At 45.3% G+C, this 22668-nt stretch overlaps 1 protein-coding gene across 1 annotated transcript; it reads left to right on the forward strand.

The window, feature by feature from the left end:
* Window positions 1-9006: 9006 nt before the first annotated feature.
* LOC129832741 (proline-rich protein 29-like) lies at window positions 9007-13030 on the forward strand. The gene is made up of 6 exons (XM_055896739.1): window positions 9007-9428; window positions 9893-9983; window positions 10734-10861; window positions 11860-12026; window positions 12148-12218; window positions 12735-13030. Exons 1-6 carry the CDS (start codon window positions 9348-9350, stop codon window positions 12764-12766), a joined length of 570 nt encoding a protein of 189 aa, XP_055752714.1. The 5' UTR covers window positions 9007-9347; the 3' UTR covers window positions 12767-13030.
* The last annotated feature ends 9638 nt before the right edge of the window (window positions 13031-22668 follow it).

Here is a 22668-nt window from a genome sequence, read left to right on the forward strand (position 1 = left end):
ATTTTTGTTCAGTGTATTGAAAAAGGGGCCAATGTGTGACATAAGGGTCAACATTTCTAAATGGTTTGATATACATTTAAATATGATTGTCTTGTAGCTTCACATGTGTAGTTACAAGAATAAGAGTTTAGATCGGCACAATGAGTCCGTAACTCTTAGCAACAACAAAACATCTACAAGTCATTTAACATGTCACTTGCTTTAGTCAAATTCTCTATCATTTATAGATTTGCTGAACCTTCCAGAAGAATGAAAAAGATAAACAACAGCCTTTCTATATATTTTTTTATAGTTTATAATAATTCAATACAATAATATAATACAATGGGTTCTATCAATCAAATAATTTACAATAATAATAACCAATAATGAAATTATTATAATCAGTAAACTTTTCAAGCTGTGTGTGTGTGTGTGTGTGTGTGTGTGTGTGTGTGTGTGTGTGTGTGTGTGTGTGTGAGAACTAGACATCATATTCTTGCTTTCTCTTCCCTCCACTCCCCTAATATGCTTCGAGAGGGAGGTGAGGAATGGAGGAAACAAGGGGAGAATCTCAATTGCATTTCCTTCATTCCTCACATCCTCTCTCCTCGCCTCCTTCTCAAAACCCATTAGATAAGAAGATGAGAGGGGAGGGACCTCTGACCTTTTCATCCAATAGTTCTTGAGAAGGAGACGAGGAGAGAGGATGCAACGAATCAAGGAAATGCAATTGAGGACAGAGGAAGCAAGTATTTGACAGTTATACCTTTTTTTTTTACAGTGCCAGACCTAATACCAATGGCCTGTCCAGAAACAACCCCTAGCCCCTACTGCCCAGAGTCTAGACACTTGTCTAGACACTGAGAGGGATTGATGGGTGGTGACATGGTGAGAGCTCCACCTTACCCTCTGAAAGGCTCGTGGAATTTTGGCGGTATTGCTTAAATCTGTCCAATTCTCTCAGATCTCCACAGTGTCTAGGGGTAGTGTCTAGGGGTTGTTTCTGGACACGACCCCACAAACATTCGGGTGTGGGGTGGACCTACAGCACGACACTTGAGGCATTGGTTGGATGTTTCATTCCATTGCTATATAAAACAAATGTGCACAGATGTAAACTGGACACACCCACGGCACCCTATCAGGCTGATCAGGCAGGTCTGGGTAGCCGGAGACTTGCTGTAAACAGTGAACTGAAGACCTGCTGCAAACAGTGAAAAGATATATTTACATGTCTACTATTCACACCTTTGCTTCATTCCAGCTAGTTAGATGTGCAACCACTGACCAGTAGCAATTTCAGCATGTCAATCTTGGTGGGGCAAACTCCCAAAATGTTTTTTCAATGGATGCCAGCAAAGACACTACACAACACAACATTAAACAATACATTAATTGCACTATAACGGTGACAAATGGTACCCATAAATTGTTAGGGCCTACATAAAGCTGTCCTAACAGCAGAGCTTTCTTTTCAGCACCATTAAGTGAATCTTTACCGCCGATACACCTGGCTAACAGCGGAGCCTTGTCTGGCAGCGAAACAGTTAATTCAGCCTCATTTACTGCCTTTTAAAAAAACAGAGCTGATGTGGTTGACTTCCTTAAACAAATGTGGTTTCTACTGACAATTGAGAGGTACAAACTATGGCATAAGGGAACCAAGGAACCATGAGCGCAATCCGTATTTTCGATTAAGACATTAATGAGCAAGCTAAGATGGACGTAGTCAATATAACTATTTGTTCAGCACTTTTGAAATGTACAGCGACAGAATTGAGAATATGGGCCGTTCTTACAGTATTCTCCCTGTACACCGAGTCAGAATTGTTGGATAAATAAAGGGGGCATATAAACAGACAATGAAAGCTCTTATAATATTTGATGATGACGTTTCTCTAAAACAGGCTATAGGCTACATGTGCAACACCAAGTCAGAACAGTAGGCTAAGTTATGGGGGGGAAAGGGACCAAAATATTAGGGTGAGGCAAATGGGCTACTAACAGCTTACTACACAACATACACTTAGTATTACTTACTTAGCTACAGTATACATATCTCCCTGGCATATTACATCCTTTATGCAGCAGCATACCATACATTTTTGGACTCACCTTGTCGTGCTGTGCTCACTTGAACAGGAAGGTTGCGCAGCGGTCCTTCCTGTGATCAAACTAGGGGCATATGTCTAGTCTAGAAATAGATACTGTTGTAATGGCTGTATGTCATCATTTAATAAGATTACCAAAGGTTAGTCAAGTAACTAGGATATATCAGTCAGCTAACCATTTACAGTAACAGCAGTTCACTAATAAGTCAATACACACTAAATCTTAGGCAGAAAGTGACCTTACCTTATCTTGGCACTGTGGCATGTTATGAGCAGCTATGAATCAATTAATGAATAGACTAATAGATTCATGAATGGAGTTAGAAGGGTGACTTCCTACTTTGAAAGGACAGGAAGTGTTGGCTGTGCCCTTGACCAGGTATTCCACATTTAACCCCACCTACATTTTAACATTGAAATACCAAGACATTTTTTGGTTTTATATGCAGAAACAAAAACACGAACAATTTTCAATTTGTTCATGCTCCCCCATTATTCCTTTGCCTGGAAAACAAAGGACCAAAATGTACACAGACCTTAATCTTACCTCAGGAATCTTGATTTCATGTCATCTATGGAGTAGGCAAATTACCTTGACCGTCTAACAACATAGACACAAATGTTCTGTCAATCCTCAAGATCAACATTAATTCCTGCACTTTGGCTGTTTTTAAATTGAGTGCAGTATCACACAATGTCTTAATCACTTGATGTCATTCAGACTAAAAAGTGAACCTGGTTTCAGAGCATTTCGTATTATTCTGTATGTTAATCCGAGGACACTCCATTTAGTATATGTTATGAATTACAATTCGTACTATATGTTATGAATTTGCAAAATGTACAATATGTTATGAACGATACCAAACGTCACATACACATGACCTAATCGTTGAACATCTCATTCCAAAATAATAGGCATTAATATGGAGTTGGTCCCCCCTTTTTCTGCTATAACAGCCTCCACTCTTCTGGGAAGACTTTCCACTAGATGTTGCAACATTGCTCCTGGGACTTGCTTCCATTCAGCCACAAGAGCATTAGTGAGGTCGGGCACTGATGTTGGGCGATTAGACATGGCTCGAAGTCGGAGTTCCAATTCATCCTAAAGTTGTTTGATGGGGTTGAGGTCAGGGCTCTGTGTACGCCAGTCAAGTTCTTTCACACCGATCTCAACAAACCATTTCTGAATGGACCTTGCTTTGTGCATGGGGGCGTTGTCATGCTGAAACAAGAAAGGGCCTTCCTCAAACTGTTGCCACAAAGTTGGAAGCACAGAATCGTCTACAATGACATTGTATGCTGTAGCGTTAAGATTTCCCTTCCCTGGAACTAAGTGGCCTAATCTGAACCATGGCAAAGCTCCAGACCATTATTCCTCCTCCACCTAACTTTACAGTTGGCACTGTGCATTGGGGAAGGTAGCGTTCACCTGGCATCCGCCAAATCCAGATTCGTCTGTTGGACTGACAGATGGTAAAGCGTGATTCATCACTCCAGAGAACGTGTTTCCACTGCTCCAGAGTCCAATGGCGGCGAGCTTTACACCACTCCAGCCAACGTTTGGTATTGCGCATGGTGATCTTAGGCTTGTAGGCTGCTCGGCCACGGAAACCCATTTCATGAAGCTCCATGAACAGTTCTTGTGCTGACGTGGCTCCAGAGGCAGTTTGGAACTTGGTAGTGAGTGTTGCAAACAAGGACAGATGATTTTTACGCGCTACGCGCTTCAGCACTCGCCGGTCCCGTTCTGTGAGCTTGTGTGGCCTATCACTTAGCGGCTGAGCCGTTGTTACACCTAAATGTTTCCACTTCACAATAACAAGACTTATAGTTAACAGCACTTACAGCACTTGCAGTTACAATTGCAAGGCTGTGTGCTCGATTTTATACACCAGTCAGCAACAGGTTTGGCTGAAATAGCAGAATCCACTAATTTGAACGGGTGTCCACATACCACATGTAATGTGTCATACTAATTTGAGTGTCCCGGATTTACATTTACTATGTTTTTTCTTGTTTATGAGACCAGGCTGCAAAAGCACATCAAACAACTATTATGCATAATTATTAAAGAACCTCACTAAATGACAGTATCTATTTTAGTTGTATTAATGATATTAAAGCTACTATTTCTGTTTTGAAGCATTGGAGTTTGCAATCACATACATTATTTTGATTATGTGTACCCATAAAAACTGTTTTCACACCATAGGGAGATAGGGAGATACGAAATGTTAGGCGGTTACAGTACACTTCTGGGACCTCCTTTTTTTATTTTTTAAAGAGTCCGACAGCAATATCCAGGAATTTCACAGGATCAAGGTCAATGTTTTTTATGTCACACGATTTTTGCCAAATCTGCAAAGACTCCAAGCATGAGAAAGGGTTTTAAACATAGGTTTTGGTTCAACTCATTAACTATGTTGAATGTATCTATGTTCCCCCTTTATATCTTAATGTAGCCACTTGAAAAAAATCGAATTATTATTAATGACTTTGTAACCGCTCCAAACAGAGAGAGAAATGTTAACTGGTACCCCAGTTTATAGAAAGACCCATCAGCAGATTCCTCTATGTCAGTCGTTGACAGTCACTCAATTAGCCCATGTCAGCTAACATTTTATAGTTGCTAGGTACGTTTCTAGCCATGTAAACCGCGTAGTAATCATGGCCAAATCGCAAGGCACATGCCCAGCAGTCAACTTAGGAATTAAACTAAAATCACAATTCAATAATATACCACTTTTAAATGTTTCAACAACTTCTCAATAAACTGAAAAGTAGAAGCTATTTATTTCAAAAGTGTTTTAGAAATGTTTTATTCAAATCACTTCCTGAACTGACTGCCTTCAATTCGAATTGAGCCCAACCCTGGTGTCCAGGGGCCCCGTTGATTTTATTAGTCACTCTCACTCAGAATTACAGGAATTAGCTTTAAAACGGAAACATTTTATCTCCATCCCATGACAAAATGTGTTGAACTGTGTCACGTTCCTGACCTATTTCTGTTAGTTTGTTGTATGTGTTAGTTGGTCAGGACGTGAGTTTGGGTGGGCATTCTATGTTTTCTGTTTCTATGTTGGTTTATGGGTTGCCTCTTAATTAGAGGCAGGTGTTTGGCGTTCCTCTAATTAAGAGTCATATTTAGGTAGGTGTTTTCACAGTGTTCGTTGTGGGTGGTTGTCTCCTGTGTCTGTGTATGTCCTTGCGCCACAAGGGACTGTTTTCGGTTTGTTTGTTTTTCGGTTTATGTAGTCTGTTCCTGTTTCATGCGTTCTTCGTTATATGTAAGTTCTTATGTTCAGGTGCGTCTACGTCGTTTGTTGTTTTGTTAGTGTATAATCGAGTTCGTGTTTTCTTTAATAAATATGTCTTCAAACTCCGCTGCATATTGGTTTAATCCCTGCTCCTCCTCTTCTGATGAAGAGGAAGAGGAAAGCCGTTACAGAACCACCCACCGATTCAGAACCAAGCGGCGCGAAGTCGAGCAGGATACTACACAGGAATCATGGACTTGGGAGGAAGTATTGGAAGGTAAAGGACACTGGGCTCACATTGGGGAATATCGCTGCGCTCGTGAGGAGATGGAGGCAGCGAGAGCCCAAGAGCGGTGGTATGAGGAGGCAGCAAGGAGACGTGGCTGGAAGTCAGAGAGGAGACCCCAAAAATTTCTTGGGGGGGGGGAGGCTAAGAGGTAGTGGGCCAAGAGGTAGTGGGCCGAGGGCAGGTAGGAGACCTGCGCCCACTTCCCAGGCTTACCGTGGAGAGCGGGAGTACGGGCAGGCGCCGTGTTACGCAGTAGAGCGCACGGTGTCTCCTGTACGAGTGCATAGCCCAGTGCGGGTTATTCCACCTCCCTGCACTGGTAGGGCTAGATTGGGCATTGAGCCAGGTGTCATGAGGCTGGCTCAACACGTCTGGTCTCCAGTGCGTCTCCTCGGGCCGGCTTACATGGCACCAGCCTTACGCATGGTGTCCCCGGTTCGCCTACATAGCCCAGTGCGGGTTATTCCACCTCCCCGCACTGGTCAGGCGACGGGGAGCATTCAACCAGGTAAGGTTGGGCAGGCTCGGTGCTCAAGGGAGCCAGTACGCCTTCACGGTCCGGTATTTCCGGCACTACCTCCCTGCCCCAGCCCAGTACCACCAGTGCCTACACTATGCACCAGGCTTCCAGTGCGTTTTCAGAGCCCTGTGCCTCCTCCACGCACTCTCCCTATGGTGCGTGTCTCCAGCCTAGTGCCTCCAGTTCCGGCACCGCGCACTAAGCCACATGTGCGTCTCCTAAGTCCTGTGCACACTGTTGTTTCTCCCCGCACTCGTCCTGAGGTGCGTGCCCTCAGTCCGGTACCACGCACCAGGCATATAGTGCGCTTCGAGAGGTCAGTGTGCCCTGTCCCTGCTTCCCGCACTAGGCTTGAAGTGCGTGTTCTCAGTCAGGTGCCTCCAGTTCCGGCACCACGCACCAAGCCTACAGTGCGTCTCAGCCGGCCACAGTCTGCCGTCTGCCCAACGGCGCATGAACTGCCTGTCTGCCATGAGCCTGCAAAGCTGCCCGTCTGCCATGAGCCTACAGAGCCTTCCGCCAGACAGGAGCAGACAGAGCCTTCCGCCAGACAGGAGCAGTCTGAGCCATCCGTCTCCGCAGCGCCATCTGAGCCATCCGTCTCCCCAGCGCCGTCTGAGCCATCCGTCTCCCCAGCGCCGTCTGAGCCATCCGTCTCCCCAGCGCCGTCTGAGCCATCCGTCTCCCCAGCGCCGTCTGAGCCATCCGTCTCCCCAGCGCCGTCTGAGCCATCCGTCTCCCCAGCGCCGTCTGAGCCATCCGTCTCCCCAGCGCCGTCTGAGCCATCCGTCTCCCCAGCGGCGTCTGAGCCATCCGTCTCCCCAGCGCCGTCTGAGCCATCCGTCTGTCCCGAGCCATTAGAGCCGCCCGTCTGTTCCAAGCCGTCAGAGCCGATAGTCAGTCAGGAGCCGCTAGAGCCGCCAACCAGACAGGATCTGCCAGAGCCGCCAACCAGACAGGATCTGCCAGAGCCGCCAACCAGACAGGATCTGCCAGAGCCGCCAACCAGACAGGATCTGCCAGAGCCGCCAACCAGACAGGATCTGCCAGAGCCGCCAACCAGACAGGATCTGCCAGAGCCGCCAACCAGACAGGATCTGCCAGAGCCGCCAACCAGACAGGATCTGCCAGAGCCGCCAACCAGACAGGATCTGCCAGAGCCGCCAACCAGACAGGATCTGCCAGAGCCGTCAGCGAGCCATGAGCGTCCAGAGCCGTCAGCCAGCCATGAGCGACCAGAGCCGTCAGCCAGCCATGAGCGACCAGAGCCGTCAGCCAGCCATGAGCGTCGAGAGCCGTCAGCCAGCCATGAGCGTCGAGAGCCGTCAGCCAGCCATGAGCGTCGAGAGCCGTCAGCCAGTCTTGAGCTGTCCCTTAGCCCAGAACAGCTATTTACCCAGAACTGCCCCTCAGTCCAGAGCTGTCTCTCTGTCCTGAGCTACCTCTCTATCCTGAGCTACCTCTCTATCCTGATCTATCCCTCTGTCTTGAGCTATCCCTCTGTCCTGAGCTATCCCTCTGTCCCGGTGCTGCCCCTGTTGTCGATGTTACCAAAAGGATTTAGTGGGGGTAAGATGAGGGTGGACATTCATAGGGGGAAATGGAAGCTGGGATTGACTATGGTGGGGTGGGGACCTCGCCCGGAGCCTGAGCCACCTCCGTGGTCAGATGCCCACCCAGACCCTCCCCTAGACTTTGTGCTGGTGCGCCCGGAGTTCGCACCTTATGGGGGGGGGTTATGTCACGTTCCTGACCTATTTCTGTTAGTTTGTTGTATGTGTTAGTTGGTCAGGACGTGAGTTTGGGTGGGCATTCTATGTTTTCTGTTTCTATGTTGGTTTATGGGTTGCCTGGTATGGCTCTTAATTAGAGGCAGGTGTTTGGCGTTCCTCTAATTAAGAGTCATATTTAGGTAGGTGTTTTCACAGTGTTCGTTGTGGGTGGTTGTCTCCTGTGTCTGTGTATGTCCTTGCGCCACACGGGACTGTTTTCGGTTTGTTTGTTTTTCGGTTTATGTAGTCTGTTCCTGTTTCATGCGTTCTTCGTTATATGTAAGTTCTTATGTTCAGGTGCGTCTACGTCGTTTGTTGTTTTGTTAGTGTATAATCGAGTTCGTGTTTTCTTTAATAAATATGTCTTCAAACTCCGCTGCATATTGGTTTAATCCCTGCTCCTCCTCTTCTGATGAAGAGGAAGAGGAAAGCCGTTACAAACTGCAAGAAATGTCTCTATGCCCCATGGCACATTATTTTGGAAGTGCAGAACATTCACTTTAAAGCTGCGATTTTTTTCTGTCCTCTGCCAAGAGGGGGGCCACTAAAAGGTTTTGTCCCCGAGGTGGTGGGGCCCCACAAACAAATCTCACATAGGGCCCTAAAAATGCTAGAAATGGCCCTGGTGACAGAGCTTTTTAAAAATAGAGGCGATCATTCCCGAGATGGCGCACAATTACACCGTTTGAAATGCTGCGGTGGGGGCGGATGGGATCCGCGTAGGAGACGGTGACAGCATGTAGGAGATGGAAAGAAGAGAAGAATCACTGAGGAGAACGGAGATCGAGAGAGTCAGAGCGAAAAACTCGTCAAATGGAAGCTGTAATTAGTGGTATATGAAGTGAAAGAGAGCTGGCCCAGGCCTATCCCAGGTGTCCATAACTTAGCCCACTCAATTTAAAGTGAGAGACCTACGTAGCGGTGGCCCACCTGTTCCCTGCCCCTCCTGTCAAGATTGATGCATGTGACCATATGGACTTGCCAAGCTCATTGTCTAGGGGCGGGAAATCCCAATTATAGGCTACTTTTGTGAATTCACTCACTTAGCTACATGGAAGAAGGCTACCTTTGTGCCACAGCTGTCAAAATCAATTAAAGTGGGACCACCTCATTTGCTCTTTTGGAAACGTTTAGAACTCGATATAGGCCTAAATGGTAAGAAAATAAACGTGATAAAATGAGCGACTAATTAGTCCTAGTTTAAATATCCCATTGCAGCTAAGCATTACAGTAAGTGACGCACTAGCCTATATGTGCGCAACAACCTGCGCATATTTCTAGCATTTGTTGTTTGCGCTTTGAAGCCTTGGCAACCCAACTGGTGGGTGTATACTCCAAGCCTGGGTTGGATTAAAACAAGGTTTATCTTCAGTTACTGTTTACAGCTCTATTTTTACCGACATATGAAACTCAATGGCATGGACAGATGATACTTACCCACAGTTTCAGCAGTGGAACCAGGACGCACAGAATGTGCAGATAATTCAACAGCCTGTAAGTGTGGCCAATAGGGATTTTTTTTCAATAGCAAAAAAACACAGTTGACCTGTTTACTTGGCATATCATAGAGACTGTAATTCTATGCGATAACCCACGCTCTATGCGATCACCCACGCTCATTTACAGAGAAAGTTGGCTCTCTATATGCCATTGACTTCCTTTGCAGCATCATTAAGGGAGGCATCTTTAGCTTCCAACAGCTGTGATTTGAGTATTGTTGTAATAGCTTGATGAGTCATATCTTCTTGATGCATATCTCCGGCTCACTACCTTATAGTTTTAATTAGATGTTTTATCACGCATTGCTACTGTTAACTATATTGAGAGAGTGGGCTGATATTGCCTACCTTTTAACAGTAGTTCAACCATGGCAGTATTAGATATGGGAGATAGATATTCTCCCTGGCTATATGCCTCCAGTCAGCGAGCCTCATTAAAGTCTCATGCCTCCGTCCCAGGCTTCCCAGCAGCCCACCATCATCCTACAGCAGCTCCCTGCTGCTGTGTCATCTCCCACTCCCTCCATCCGGCCAGGACACGTCAAGCAGGGTGCGTATGGCAGGCAGGCTGTCAAGATAACTTTTCAGACAGAGCCCACGTCTCTCAGCTTCTCTGACCTGGCTTTCTGCCTCCAACACATGTGTGCAATATTATACATTGTATTTTCTCACCTCACTCGTTCTCTGTGTGTGTGTGTCTGTGAATGAAACTGTGAATGTCACTTCAGGTGCCAGCTGGACCTAAGGGCCAAAGCTCCACCATCTATAATGGCGGTCATGCTCTTTATGGCACTTCTTCTCCACCTCTAGCCTCATCATTGTCTGTCTGTTGGTCGCTCAGGCCAGGGCACTGATTGTTTGCTCTGACTGACATCCTTCTGACTGACCCTTTCTGCTCTTCTTACTTTCAACTCACTTATATTGAGGTTCATTTCAGTATTGGCATTATTTCTGATATTATTCAATGAGTAGTCCGGATTCCTCTCATTCTGACAGAGTTGTATAATATGGTGTCGTTTTTCTATAATGTTGCATCAGGCTGTCGCCAGAGTACCCTGACAAGCATCCAGCGGGCAAAATCTGTATTTTCATATTGCTGGAAGGATGTCAGACAGAAATTGAGGAAGGGAGAGGATGGAACATTCAGGATGTCAGATTTGATTTAGAACTCGTGATTGGACACCATGCGGGTTGAAACGGGTTGATTGTCACTTAAAGGATAAAGGACAGCACAACAGGCATAAAGAAGAAGTTAGCCTCCGTGTGTGTGTGTGTATAACGTCACTCTGCTATTTTCCAGACCTGGTGGAGTTGATGATGATCCAGAATGCCCAGATGCACCAGGTCATCATGAACAACATGACCATGTCAGCCCTCAGCTCATTTGGCCATTCCCAGCCCCAGCTCCACCCTCCGTCTACCTCTGAGGTACAGTCATTTGGCTATTCCCAGCCCCAGCTCCACCCTCCGTCTACCTCTGAGGTACAGTCATTTGGCTATTCCCAGCCCCAGCCCCACCCTCCGTCTACCTCTGAGGTACAGTCATTTGGCTATTCCCAGCCCCAGCTCCACCCTCCGTCTACCTCTGAGGTACAGTCATTTGGCTATTCCCAGCCCCAGCTCCACCCTCCGTCTACCTCTGAGGTACAGTCATTTGGCTATTCCCAGCCCCAGCCCCACCCTCCGTCTACCTCTGAGGTACAGTCATTTGGCTATTCCCAGCCCCAGCCCCACTCTCCACCCCTGAGGTACATTTACTGTTAGTCACATGTGCCAACTTATCATCCAGCCTGTCCGTGTGCAGCACACTCATCTTACATTATTCATCTGAAAACATGTGTTTCAGTAGGTAGAGACATACCTAATCTGATATGACAATCTGGAAAAGTAAACAGACCGAGGTCAGAGTGGCTCCTCACATTAGCTAATGCACCTAAAAGTTATTTTTGGAGTCTGTTTTGGGTCACTCTGTTCCTTGTCAGTTTAGTGGTTGTGTTGAGGCTCCATAAGCAGTAGGTCGTCCAACCCATTGAAGTGGAGAGTGAGCATGAGCCCCAAATGGCACCCTAATCCCTATATAGTGCACTATTTTTTATTATTATTTTTTAATAGGGAATAGGGTGCCATTTGACACATGCAGTGTCTGAAGGGGCTGTTTTTATCCTCCCCTCCAGGCCAGCTGGCCCCCAGTGATTTTTACAGCTCCTGAGTGGCGCATCTCAGTGCTAGAGGCGTCACTACAGACCCTGGTTTGATCCCGGGCTGTATCACAACCGCCGTGATCGGGAGTCCCATAGGGCGGCACACAATTGGCTCAGTGTCGTCTGGGGTTAGGGGAGGGTTTGGCAGGGCTAGGACGTCATTGTAAATAAGAATTTGTTCTTAACTGACTTGACTAGTTAATTAAAGGTTAAATACTGCAGGAGGAGGAGGAGGAGGATCCAGAGGTGTACCACTACCATTACCAGCCTACCCCGGCCTACCTGCCCTACCCATCCTGGTTGCTGCCCCCCCAGCCTCACCCTAGCCTGGTCTACCGCAACACCCCTGAACCCCTGGAGCTAGCACCCTCACCACACAGAGACACCACCAGGTGATTCACAACACAACCCCATTCATAACACCTACCGTACCCACACTTACATAGACTGATGTTGTGACACAATGCGGGCCGGAGATAACAATGATACGTACGCATGTGTGATGTCATCCAGGAGGGCGGTCCCACCTCCTCCCCCACCCAGCGCTACCAGGACCGTCGGGGCTGACGTCCCTCCAGCAACAGGTACACAACTGGGACACTCTGTACATCTCTGCTGTATGTCTGCATAACACATATCGCGGCACTAACGTCAACACATGGGTGTCCATAGCAGAACACCAGATAAAACATTGGGAGGGAGTTACCATAGAAATAGAATGACTCAATAATCTGTGGTACTGTACATACAGAACATTGAGTTGGGGGATGGGAAGTATCAAAGCCCTTATTGGGCATGTAAGGGTCTGTGTAACGGTCTTCTAACATGTAGGCTCTAAGCATATATATCTTATTAAATTACTACTACTACTAATTCCTAATTCTATGGATCTAACATCCCAATTAGCACCCTCTGTTAGATGATGTGAGAGCTCTGTGATGCTGGTTGGTGGGGGATCATAATGATGCTGATGAGGTTGCTGACAGTGCTGCTGATTGCGATACTGTGGGTTCATAACGAGGCTGATTATACGAAACACTTGTGAAGAATGCGTTCATCGGATGCATTCCATGTCTCTCTTTTGTCTCTTGAATGTGTAGATTACTACGATGCTGCGGAGAGAAGACAGTGACAACAAGAGCAGAACTCTACAGCATCCATTCATCGTTAGCCTTATTTTTTACAAGATCGAATCCTTCTAAACGTGTCATTAGTAAACAGAACTACATGTCAGAGGCACTGCAGTTTTGTTCTTTTATAGTAGTTATTCATAATATCATGTTTCTGTATCTTGTAGAAATCGTATAATGCTCACTATAGTTCTGTTTCTTTACACATTTGAATGTGGGTCTTTTTAGATTTGTTATTTCAAGTAAAGAAAAAGCCAAGATTATCATTGTTCAGTGTTGTTCAATGCTTTTAAGCTCACTTCCAGACTTGTACTGTAGCTCAGTTGGTAGAGCATGGCACTTCTAACACTAGGGTTGTGGGTTTGAATCCCGACACCACCCATACATAAAATGTATGACCGTAAGTCGCTTTGGATATATGCCTGCTAAATGACATATATTATAGTCGTTTTGGCCTTATTTCTACATGCATTACACAAAATACCCAGCAGGGAGCAGCATCATCTTTGTCATGACAAAGTCAGAGGGCGCATTTCTATGAGCGTGTGAGTTATGAATCTTGATCTGGAGGCAGCTCTGCAGAGTGGTCACTAGCTAACACAGCCACAAAGTCATAAAATCCGTTTTTAAACCTAGCCTTAACATTAACCACACTGCTAACCCTAATGCCTAACCTTAAATCAAGACCAGAAAGCACATTTTTGTATTCATACATGTTTGCGATTTAGACAATTTTGACTTTGCAACTGGCCCATCTAGCGGAAATCGCTCAGTTTTGCCTACAGGGCAAGATTCACGACAATAAATGTCAAGCTGCTCGTTTATATTCATGTCCACCAGCATGTCTATCAGCTTGTCACTTGTTATTTCAGTGAGTTTCTGGCAAGTTCATATATACACTACATGACCAAAAGTATGTGGACACCTGCTCGTTGAACATCTCATTCCATAATCATTCATATGAAGTTGGTTCCCCCTTTGCTGCTATAACAGCCTCCACTCTTCTGGGAAGGCTCTCCACTAGATGTTGGAACATTGCTGCAGGAACTTGCTTCCATTCAGCCACGAGCAATAGTGAGGTCGGGCACTGATGTTGGGCGATTAGGCCTGGCTCGCAGTCAGCGTTCCAATTCATCCCAAAGGTGTTCAATGGGATTGAGGTCAGGGCTCTGTGCAGGCCAGTCAACTTCTTCCACACCGATCTCGACAAACCATTTCTGTATGGACCTCGCTTTGTGCACGGGGGCATTGTCATGCTGAAACAGGAATGTCGGCGAGCTTTACACCACTCCAGCGGACACTTTGCGTTGCGTATGGTGATCTTAGGCTTGTGTGCAGCTGCTCGGCCAAGGAAACCCATTTCATGAAGCTCTCAACGAACAGTTCTTGTACTGACGTTGCTTCTAGAGGCAGTTTGGAACTCGGTAGTGAGTGTTGCAACTGAGGACAGACGATTTCTACGCGCTACAGCACTCAATGGTTCCTTTCTGTGAGCTTGTGTAGCCCAATACTTTGCGGCTGAGCTGTGGTTGCTCCTAGATATTTCCACTTCACTATAACAGCACTTACAATTAACCGGGTCAGCTCTAGCAGGGCAAAAATGTGCGTATTGACTTGTTGGAAAGGTGGCATTCTACTGCCAATGTTTGTCTATGGAGATTGCATGGCTGTGGGCTTGATTTTATACACCTGTCAGCAACAGCAACAGGTGTGGCTGAAATAGCAGAATCCACTCATTTTAAGGGGTGTCCACATACTTCTGTATATTTAGTGAATGTCAAAAATGTGCATATTCTATTGCATATCTAAGCATATTCCTTGAGCTGTCTGTATCCTCCAGACTAGTTGTTATTTTTTTAAAGAAACTAAATATGGTTCTCTACATCTCCTCTAAAATCTGGGTAAAAGATTGAAAGGAATGTGAATTATTCTGTGCATTTTGTTATTGCTTGCTTTTCTAAAGTTTACCAATCTTACCAGCAGGCATGCCAGCTAAGATTGATAGCCTGAATTGACTTATTGGTAGCTAGTTAAGAGGATGGGAGATTAGGAACCTATCTGGGCTAGCTAAAGCAAACTTCATCAAATTGCTAGGTGGCTAGTAGTATTACAGAGAAACAACAACAAAATGAACAACAATTATATATTTTTTAAACAGGACAAATCTGAGGGGGCCACCGTTCCCCAAAAAATGTAACAAGATAAATAATTTTGTATGTTATTTTCTTTTAACTTTTCTTCTCTCTGTGTTTCATAAATGTCCTTCAATTCGCAAGAGGCTGAATGTATCTCACTGGAGAAAGCATCCGAGTGAACGAAACAGCGCCCCTCTGTCTCAGTATGTGTAGCCCATCTATCTGATGCTGTCTGGTCAAAAAGAGTATGACATGGTTGTCGCTTGCAGCATTGAATGCAAGGGAAGCTAGCGAGCATTTGGCTTCCCTTGATATTTAAAAATAATAATAACAGCCAATCAGTGTAGAGCAACAGAGACAACGTTGACAGCACTAGCAAACATTTGTAAACCGTTGTAGGAGGAATCATGGACCAAGAAGAGGAAGACAGAAAGGTGAGTTTCTGAGGAGGAATGGAGGCGGAGAAAGAGGTTGAAGAGAATGAGGAAAGCAGAGGTTGGATTTGAATCTGAGGAAGATGGCGATAAACATGGAGATGGGGTGGCGAAGAAGATTGGTGTCAAACAGAGTGAGCCGTGCACCAGACCGAGTTCTGGAGGTAAAATGGAAGTGAATGAGGGCAAGTTAAGAGAGGTGGAAGGTGTGGTGAAGAGCTCGGAACCCGAGCCAGGCATTAATGAATAAAGAAGAATCTGGTCCAGTAGGAGTGACATTTTTGGAGAAAGTGGACCCTTGCCTTTTGGCGGATCCATTTGTGGTTACAGGGTGGGTGAGAAAGGAGTTTGGTGTTGTTGAATCAGTGAAGGTAACCTGTAGTGGACTTGTGATCTTTGTTTGTGTTTCTTCTGACCAGAGGGTCATGCAACTTGGGTAAAGATCAGTGCTGGTAATCGAAAATGTCTGGTGTGAGAGAGGCAGGTTGAAGTAGCCAGAGTCAGAGCAGTGGAGGAGGTGTAGTATGCTGTGGCAGTGAAGAGAGTAGAGGAGGATGGGTCAAGGGTCAGGGATCCTGCGAGAATCCCAGTGAGTAATAGATTTGTGCCAGCATAGAGGCATAGACCAACGAGTGAAAAATGCTTCAGTAAGGCTGGTTTCTTAGCGTTCTGTCGTCAGAAGAGTTACAGGGTGTGTTGAGTGGGGGTGTCCCATCCTCTCAGGCTATTGGCATTGTGCAGGAGCAGACAGGGTCAAAGTAGTGGAATGGGGCAGTGGGTTTTTAATGAGCGTAGGTGGCAGCTGCAGAGAAGTACCTGAGTGAATGAGATTTTACTGCAGATATATGATGTTCTGAGGTATGTGTATGTCTATTTCATGTGTATGAAATAGTGGTATATACAGTTGAAGTTGGAAGTTTACCTTAGCCAAATACATTTCAACTCAGTTTTTCACAATTCCTGACATTTAATCCTAGTAAAAATTCCCTGTCTTAGGTCAGTTAGGATCACCACTTTATTTTAAGAAAGTGAAATGTCAGAATAAGAGATAATGATTTATTTCAGATTTTATTTCTTTCATCACATTCCTAGTGGGTCAGAAGTTTACATACACTCAATTAGTATTTGGTAGCGTTGCCTTTAAATTGTTTAACTTGGGTCAAACGTTTCGGGTAGCCTTCCACAAGCTTCCCATAAGTTGGGTGAATTTTGGCCCATTCCTCCTGACAGAGCTGGTGTAACTGAGTCAGATTTGTAGGCCTCCTTGCTCGCACACGCTTTTTCAGTTCTGCCCACAAATGTTCTGAAGGATTGAGGTCACGGCTTTGTGATGGCCACTCCAATACCTTGACTTTGTTGTCCTTAAGCCATTTTGCCACAACTTTGAAAGTTTGCTTGGAGTCATTGTCCATTTGGAAGACCCATTTGCGACCAAGCTTTAACTTCCTGACTGTTGTCTTGATGTTGCTTCAATATGTCCACATAATTATCCGTCCTCATGATGCCATCTATTTTGTGAAGTGCACCAGACCCTCCTGCAGCAAAGCACCCCCACAACATGATGCTGTTCTTCGGCTTGCAAGTCTCCCCCTTTTTTCTCCAAACATAACGATGGTCATTATGGCCAAATGGTTCTATTTTTGTTTAATCAGACCAGAGGACATTTCTCCAAAAAGTACGATCTTTGTCCCCATGTGCAGTTGAAAACCGTAGTCTGGCTTTTTTATGGCGGATTTGGAACAGTGGCTTCTTCCTTGCTTAGCAGCCTTTCAAGTTATGTTGATATAGGACTCGTTTTACTGTGGATATAGATACTTTTGTACCCGTTTCCTCTAGCATCTTCACATGGTCCTTTGCTGTTGTTCTGGGGTTGATTTGCACTTTTCACACCAAAGTACACTCATCTCTAGGAGACAGAATGCATCTCCTTCCTGAGTGGTATGACGGCTGCGTGGTCCCATGGTGTTTATACTTGCGTACTGTTGTTTGTACAGATGAATGTGGTACCTTCAGGCGTTTGTTTTGATCTTTGATCTCAAGGATGAATTGATCTCAAGGATGAACCAGACTTGTGGAGGTCTACAATTTATTTTCTGATGTCTTGGCTGATTTCTTTAGATTTTCCCATGATGTCAAGCAAAGAGGCACTGAGTTTGAAGGTAGGCCTTGAAATACATCCACAGGTACACCTCCAATTGACTAGAAGCGTCTAAAGCCATGACATCATTTTCTGGAATTTTCCAAGCTGTTTAAAGGCACAGTCAACTTCTGACTCACTGGAATTGTGATATACAGTGAATTATAAGTGAAATAATCTGTCTGTAAACAATTGTTGGAAAAATTACTTGTGTCATGCACAAAGTAGATGTCCTAACTGACTTGCCAAAACTATAGTTTGTTAACAAGAAATTTGTGCAGTGGTTGAAAAACAAGTTTTAATGACTCCAACCTAAGTGTATGTAAACTTCCAACTTCAACTATAGGTGTAGGGTTGGTTGGTGGTGCAATTTAATATTTTTCCCCCTTTTTATTTTATTATCACAAATGGATGAAGATAGGGATATGGACTTGTAGTTTTACTTAATTCTCTGTACTTGCCAATGATTATAAGGGCGATTCTGATCCAACCATAGATTCATATACTGTGCCCCTGGCCTGGGGGAATGGAAGTTCAACATGTAGCTAGATGTAAACTCAGCAAAAAAAGAAACGTCCCTTTTTCAGGACCCTGTCTTTCAAAGATAATTTGTAAATATCCAAATAACTTCACAAATCTTCATTGTAAAGGGTTTAAACACTGTTTACCATGCTTGTTCAATGAACCATAAACAATTAATGAACATGTACCTGTGGAACGGTTGTTAAGACACTAACAGCTTACAGATGTTAGGCAATTAAGGTCACAGTTATGAAAACTTAGGACACTAAAGAGGCCTTTCTACTGACTCTGAAAAACACCAAAAGAAAGATGCCCAGTGTCCCTGCTCATCTGCGTGAACTTGCCTTAGGCATGCTACAAGGAGGCATGAGGACTGCAGATGTGGCCAGGGCAATAAATTGCAATGTCCGTACTGTGAGACGCCTAAGACAGCGCTACAGGGAGACAGGACGGACAGCTGATCATCCTCGCAGTGGCAGACCACATGTAACAACACCTGCACAGGATCGATACATCCGAACATCACACCTGCGGGACAGGTACAGGATGGCAACAACTGCCCGAGTTACAACAGGAACGCACAATCCCGCCATCAGTGCTCAGACTGTCCGCAATAGGCTGAGAGAGGCTGGACTGAGGGCTTGTAGGCCTGTTGTAAGGCAAGTCCTCACCAGACATCACCTGCAACAACGTTGCCTATGGGCACAAACCCACCATCGCTGGACCAGACAGGACTGGCAAAAAGTGCTCTTCACTGACGAGTCGCGGTTTTGTCTCACCAGGGGTGATGGTCAGATTCGCGTTTATCGTTGAAGGAATGAGCGTTACACCGAGGCCTGTGCTCTGGAGCGGGAACGATTTGGAAGTGGAGGGTCCGTCATGGTCTGGGCGGGGTGTCACATCATCATCGGACCGAGCTTGTTGTCATTGCAGGCAATCTCAACGCTGTGCATTACAGGGAAGACATCCTCCTCCCTCATGTGGTACCCTTCCTGCAGGCTCATCCTGACATGACCCTCCAGCATGACAATGCCACCAGCCATACTGCTCGTTCTATGTGAGATTTCCTGCAAGACAGGAATGTCAGTGTTCTGCCATGGCCAGCGAAGAGCCCTGATCTCAATCCCATTGAGCACGTCTGGGACCTGTTGGATTGGAGGGTGAGGGCTAGGGCCATTCCCCACCAGAAATGTCCGGGCAGGTGCCTTGGTGGAAGTGTCACAACAAGAACTGGCAAGTCCGGTGCAGTCCATGAGGAGGAGATGCACTGCAGTAGAAGGAGATGTAGGAGATGCAGCTGGTGGCCACACCAGATACTGACTGTTACTTTTGATTTTGACCCTGCCTTTGTTCAGGGAAACATTATTCCATTTCTGTTAGTTACATGTCTGTGGAACTTGTTCAGTTTGTCTCAGTTGATGAATCTTGTTACGTTCATACACATATTTACACGTATTAAGTTTGCTGAAAACAAACGCAGTTGACCGTGAGAGGACGTATCCTTTTTTGCTGAGTTTAGTATGCTAATGTTAACTAGATGGCCTGGCGCATCGTTGTCTATGAAAGTAAGTTAGGCTAGCAAGCAAACATTTTAGACAGGTACTAGGACAATAAAAACTAAAAGTGTGTGCTGTATGACAGTCAGGCTGTTTAGGCCACATGAAGAGGAGGATGGCATTGATGTTTCTCTACAAATAGGGTCAGTCAACATGTTTTTTCTACTTGCATGCACACACAGAAATCAGTGCCACGGACAGCCACATCATATCGCTTATGTTGATTGAAGAAAATCGTTTTTTGGTTTATTTTAGTTGTCTAGGTGATAAGAAGATGAAGTTGAAATAGTGCTGCAATAGTAAAGGCAGCTCCTGTTTATTTTAATTTTCTTACATTTATTTAACTAGGCAAGTCAGTCAAGAACAAATTCTTTTAACTGCCTTGTTCAGGGGCAGAACGACAGATTTTTTACCTTGTCAGCTCGTGGATTCAATTTTGCAACCTTTTCAGTTACTAGTCCAACGCTCTAACCACTAGGCTACCTGCCGCCCCGTTTTTCTCTCTGTTGTTCTAAATCAATAGCTGTTTAGTAGTCTGAAAATGTTGGAAAAAACGTGAGGACTAGAAAACAGCAACTATTGAAACTCAAAAATTGGGGAAAAAACGTTGGTAGGACTTGACTGGACAAGACGAACTGGCAACAGACAAGCAGAAAACGCAGGCATACAGTAAATACACAGGAGATATCAGGGACAAATGGGATACACCTGGTGAGAGGGGTGGAGACAGGTGAAGTAGATCAGGGTGGGACATAAGTGCTTTTAGAGCCTATTGATAGATTTACAAGAGAATTGAACACTTTTATGTTTTGACAGGCGTTCACAGTGACTCTGCATTCTACCGTACTTCACCACAGTATGACCTCCCATGACCCCCCAAGGGTTTAAATGTACTGTGATGAGTACACAGTGGGGTTAGAAGGCAGGAGATCAAAAGCAAACTGACTCCATGAACCCTGAAGGTGATGAAGAATACAACCAAATCTGGGGTCAGTCTTGAAATGGGAGACAATACAGCACATACCGATAATTCACCAAATGGAAGGATGGATCAATCAAGATAGAGTTACACAATATTAATATATGTGCTAGAATGCATGTACAGTTAGTGGATGGAGTAAGAGAAATGGGATGAGGGCTATCTGATGGACTGAGACTTGGGGGAGTCCGTGTTGTGTTGAGATTTTCCACATGAACTTCACTCTCCGTGTCAACTGACATTCCTTGGCTACTGGAGGGGAGTTTCATGACTTGGCAGCGTCTATGGTGGATTCTGTCTCGGCCTGGTTGGGCTGTGGCAGATAGGGTTTAGGGGGGTGTTAGAGGGGGGTAATATTCTAGATAGAGGGGAAAGGAAGCATACCAGATGACCCAAAGATCTGATAAAACAGTGAGGGATTAAGAGCTCAGAGGAGAACAGGCAGATACGGCTGTCTCTCTGGCTCTGTCTCTCTAGTGATAGCAATGTTTACCCTGCTAATAATACCGAGACCCCTACACTGAGCCATACTAGACACCATAACAGAGAGACAAGGGGTGGGCAGATAAAATGAGGGAGAGATGGAGAGAAAGACTGAAGGAAAGGGAAGTGGGAAAAAATGAACAATCCCAGTTGGAGAAACTGTGAGTTGGAAGGAAAAATGAAACATGAAGGACAGGGGAGAGAAAGTAGTAGAGGTTACAGTATGTGGGTCGAGACTGGAACAGTGTGTCCTGGGCAGAGAGCCGGTGGAGATATTAGCCTACTGGGGAAAAAGCAATAAAGAGAGATGACAGGGACAAATAAAAAACTGAAATACCTTGTCTATATAAGAATTCAGACCCTTTGCTATGAGACTCGAAATTGAGCTCAGGTGCATCCTGTTTCCATTGAGCATCCTTGAGATGTTTCTACAACTTGATTGGAGTCCACCTGTAGTAAATTCCATTGATTGGACATGATTTGGAAAGGCACACACCTGTCTATATAAGGTCCTACAGTTGACAGAGCATGTCAGAGCAAAAACCAAGTCGTGAGGTTGAAGGAATTGTCCGTAAATGTAAAGGCAGTCAATGTTGTTCTCCTCCTCAAACGAGGAGGAGCATGGATAGGACCAAGATGCGGATTGAGGGAAATAAGCCATCTTTTAATAAAAACAGCAAACAAGACACTACAAAACTACAAAACAACAAAATGAGACTAACCTTCAACTGTCCTGTGAGGACACAGGAACAAACACCCACAAAAGCCTACTGCCTATGGCTACCTTAAATCTGGCTCCCAATCAGAGACAAATGAATGACAGCTGTCTCTGATTGAGACCCAATCTAGGCAGCCATAGACATAACTAGACAACCTAACAAACACTATCCCATACACATACAACACCCATGGACTAACCAAACACACACAACATACAATGCCCACCCCAACTCACGCCCTGACCAACTAAACATAATCAAAATAACATAAAAATAGGTCAGGAACGTTACAGTAAAGCTCAGAGACAGGATTATGTCGAGGCATAGATCTGGGGAATGGTAACAAAAGGTTTCTGCAGGATTAATTAAAGGTCCCCAATAAAACAGTGGCCTCCATTATTCTTTAATGGAAGAAGTTTAGAGCCACCTAGAGCTGGCCACTGACCCAAACTCGGCAATCAGGGTAGAAGGGCCTTGGTCAGCTGGGGTGACCAAGAACCCGATGGTCACTCTGACAGAGCTCCAGAGTTCCTTTGTGGAGATGGGAGAACCTTCCAGAAGGACAACCATCTCTGCAGCACTCCACCAATCAGGCCTTTATGGTAGAGTGGCCAGGCGGAAGCCACTCCTCAGTAAAAGGCACATGACATCCCGCTTGGAGTTTGCCAAAAGGTATCTAAAGTACTCTCAGACCATGAGAAACAAGATTCTCCAGTCTGATGAAACCAAGCTTGAACTCTTTGGCCTGAATGCCAAGCGTCTGGAGGAAACCTGGCACCATCCCTATGGTGAAGCATGGTGGTGGCAGCATCATGCTGTGGGGATGTTTTTCAGTGGCAGGGACTGGGAGACTAGTCAGGATCAAGGGAAAGATAAATGGAGCAAAGTACAGAGGGATTCTCGATGAAAACCTGCTCCAGAGCTCTCAGGACCTCGAAG

Source organism: Salvelinus fontinalis, chromosome 34 (assembly GCF_029448725.1).
Source record: "Salvelinus fontinalis isolate EN_2023a chromosome 34, ASM2944872v1, whole genome shotgun sequence".
NCBI lineage: Eukaryota > Metazoa > Chordata > Actinopteri > Salmoniformes > Salmonidae > Salvelinus > Salvelinus fontinalis.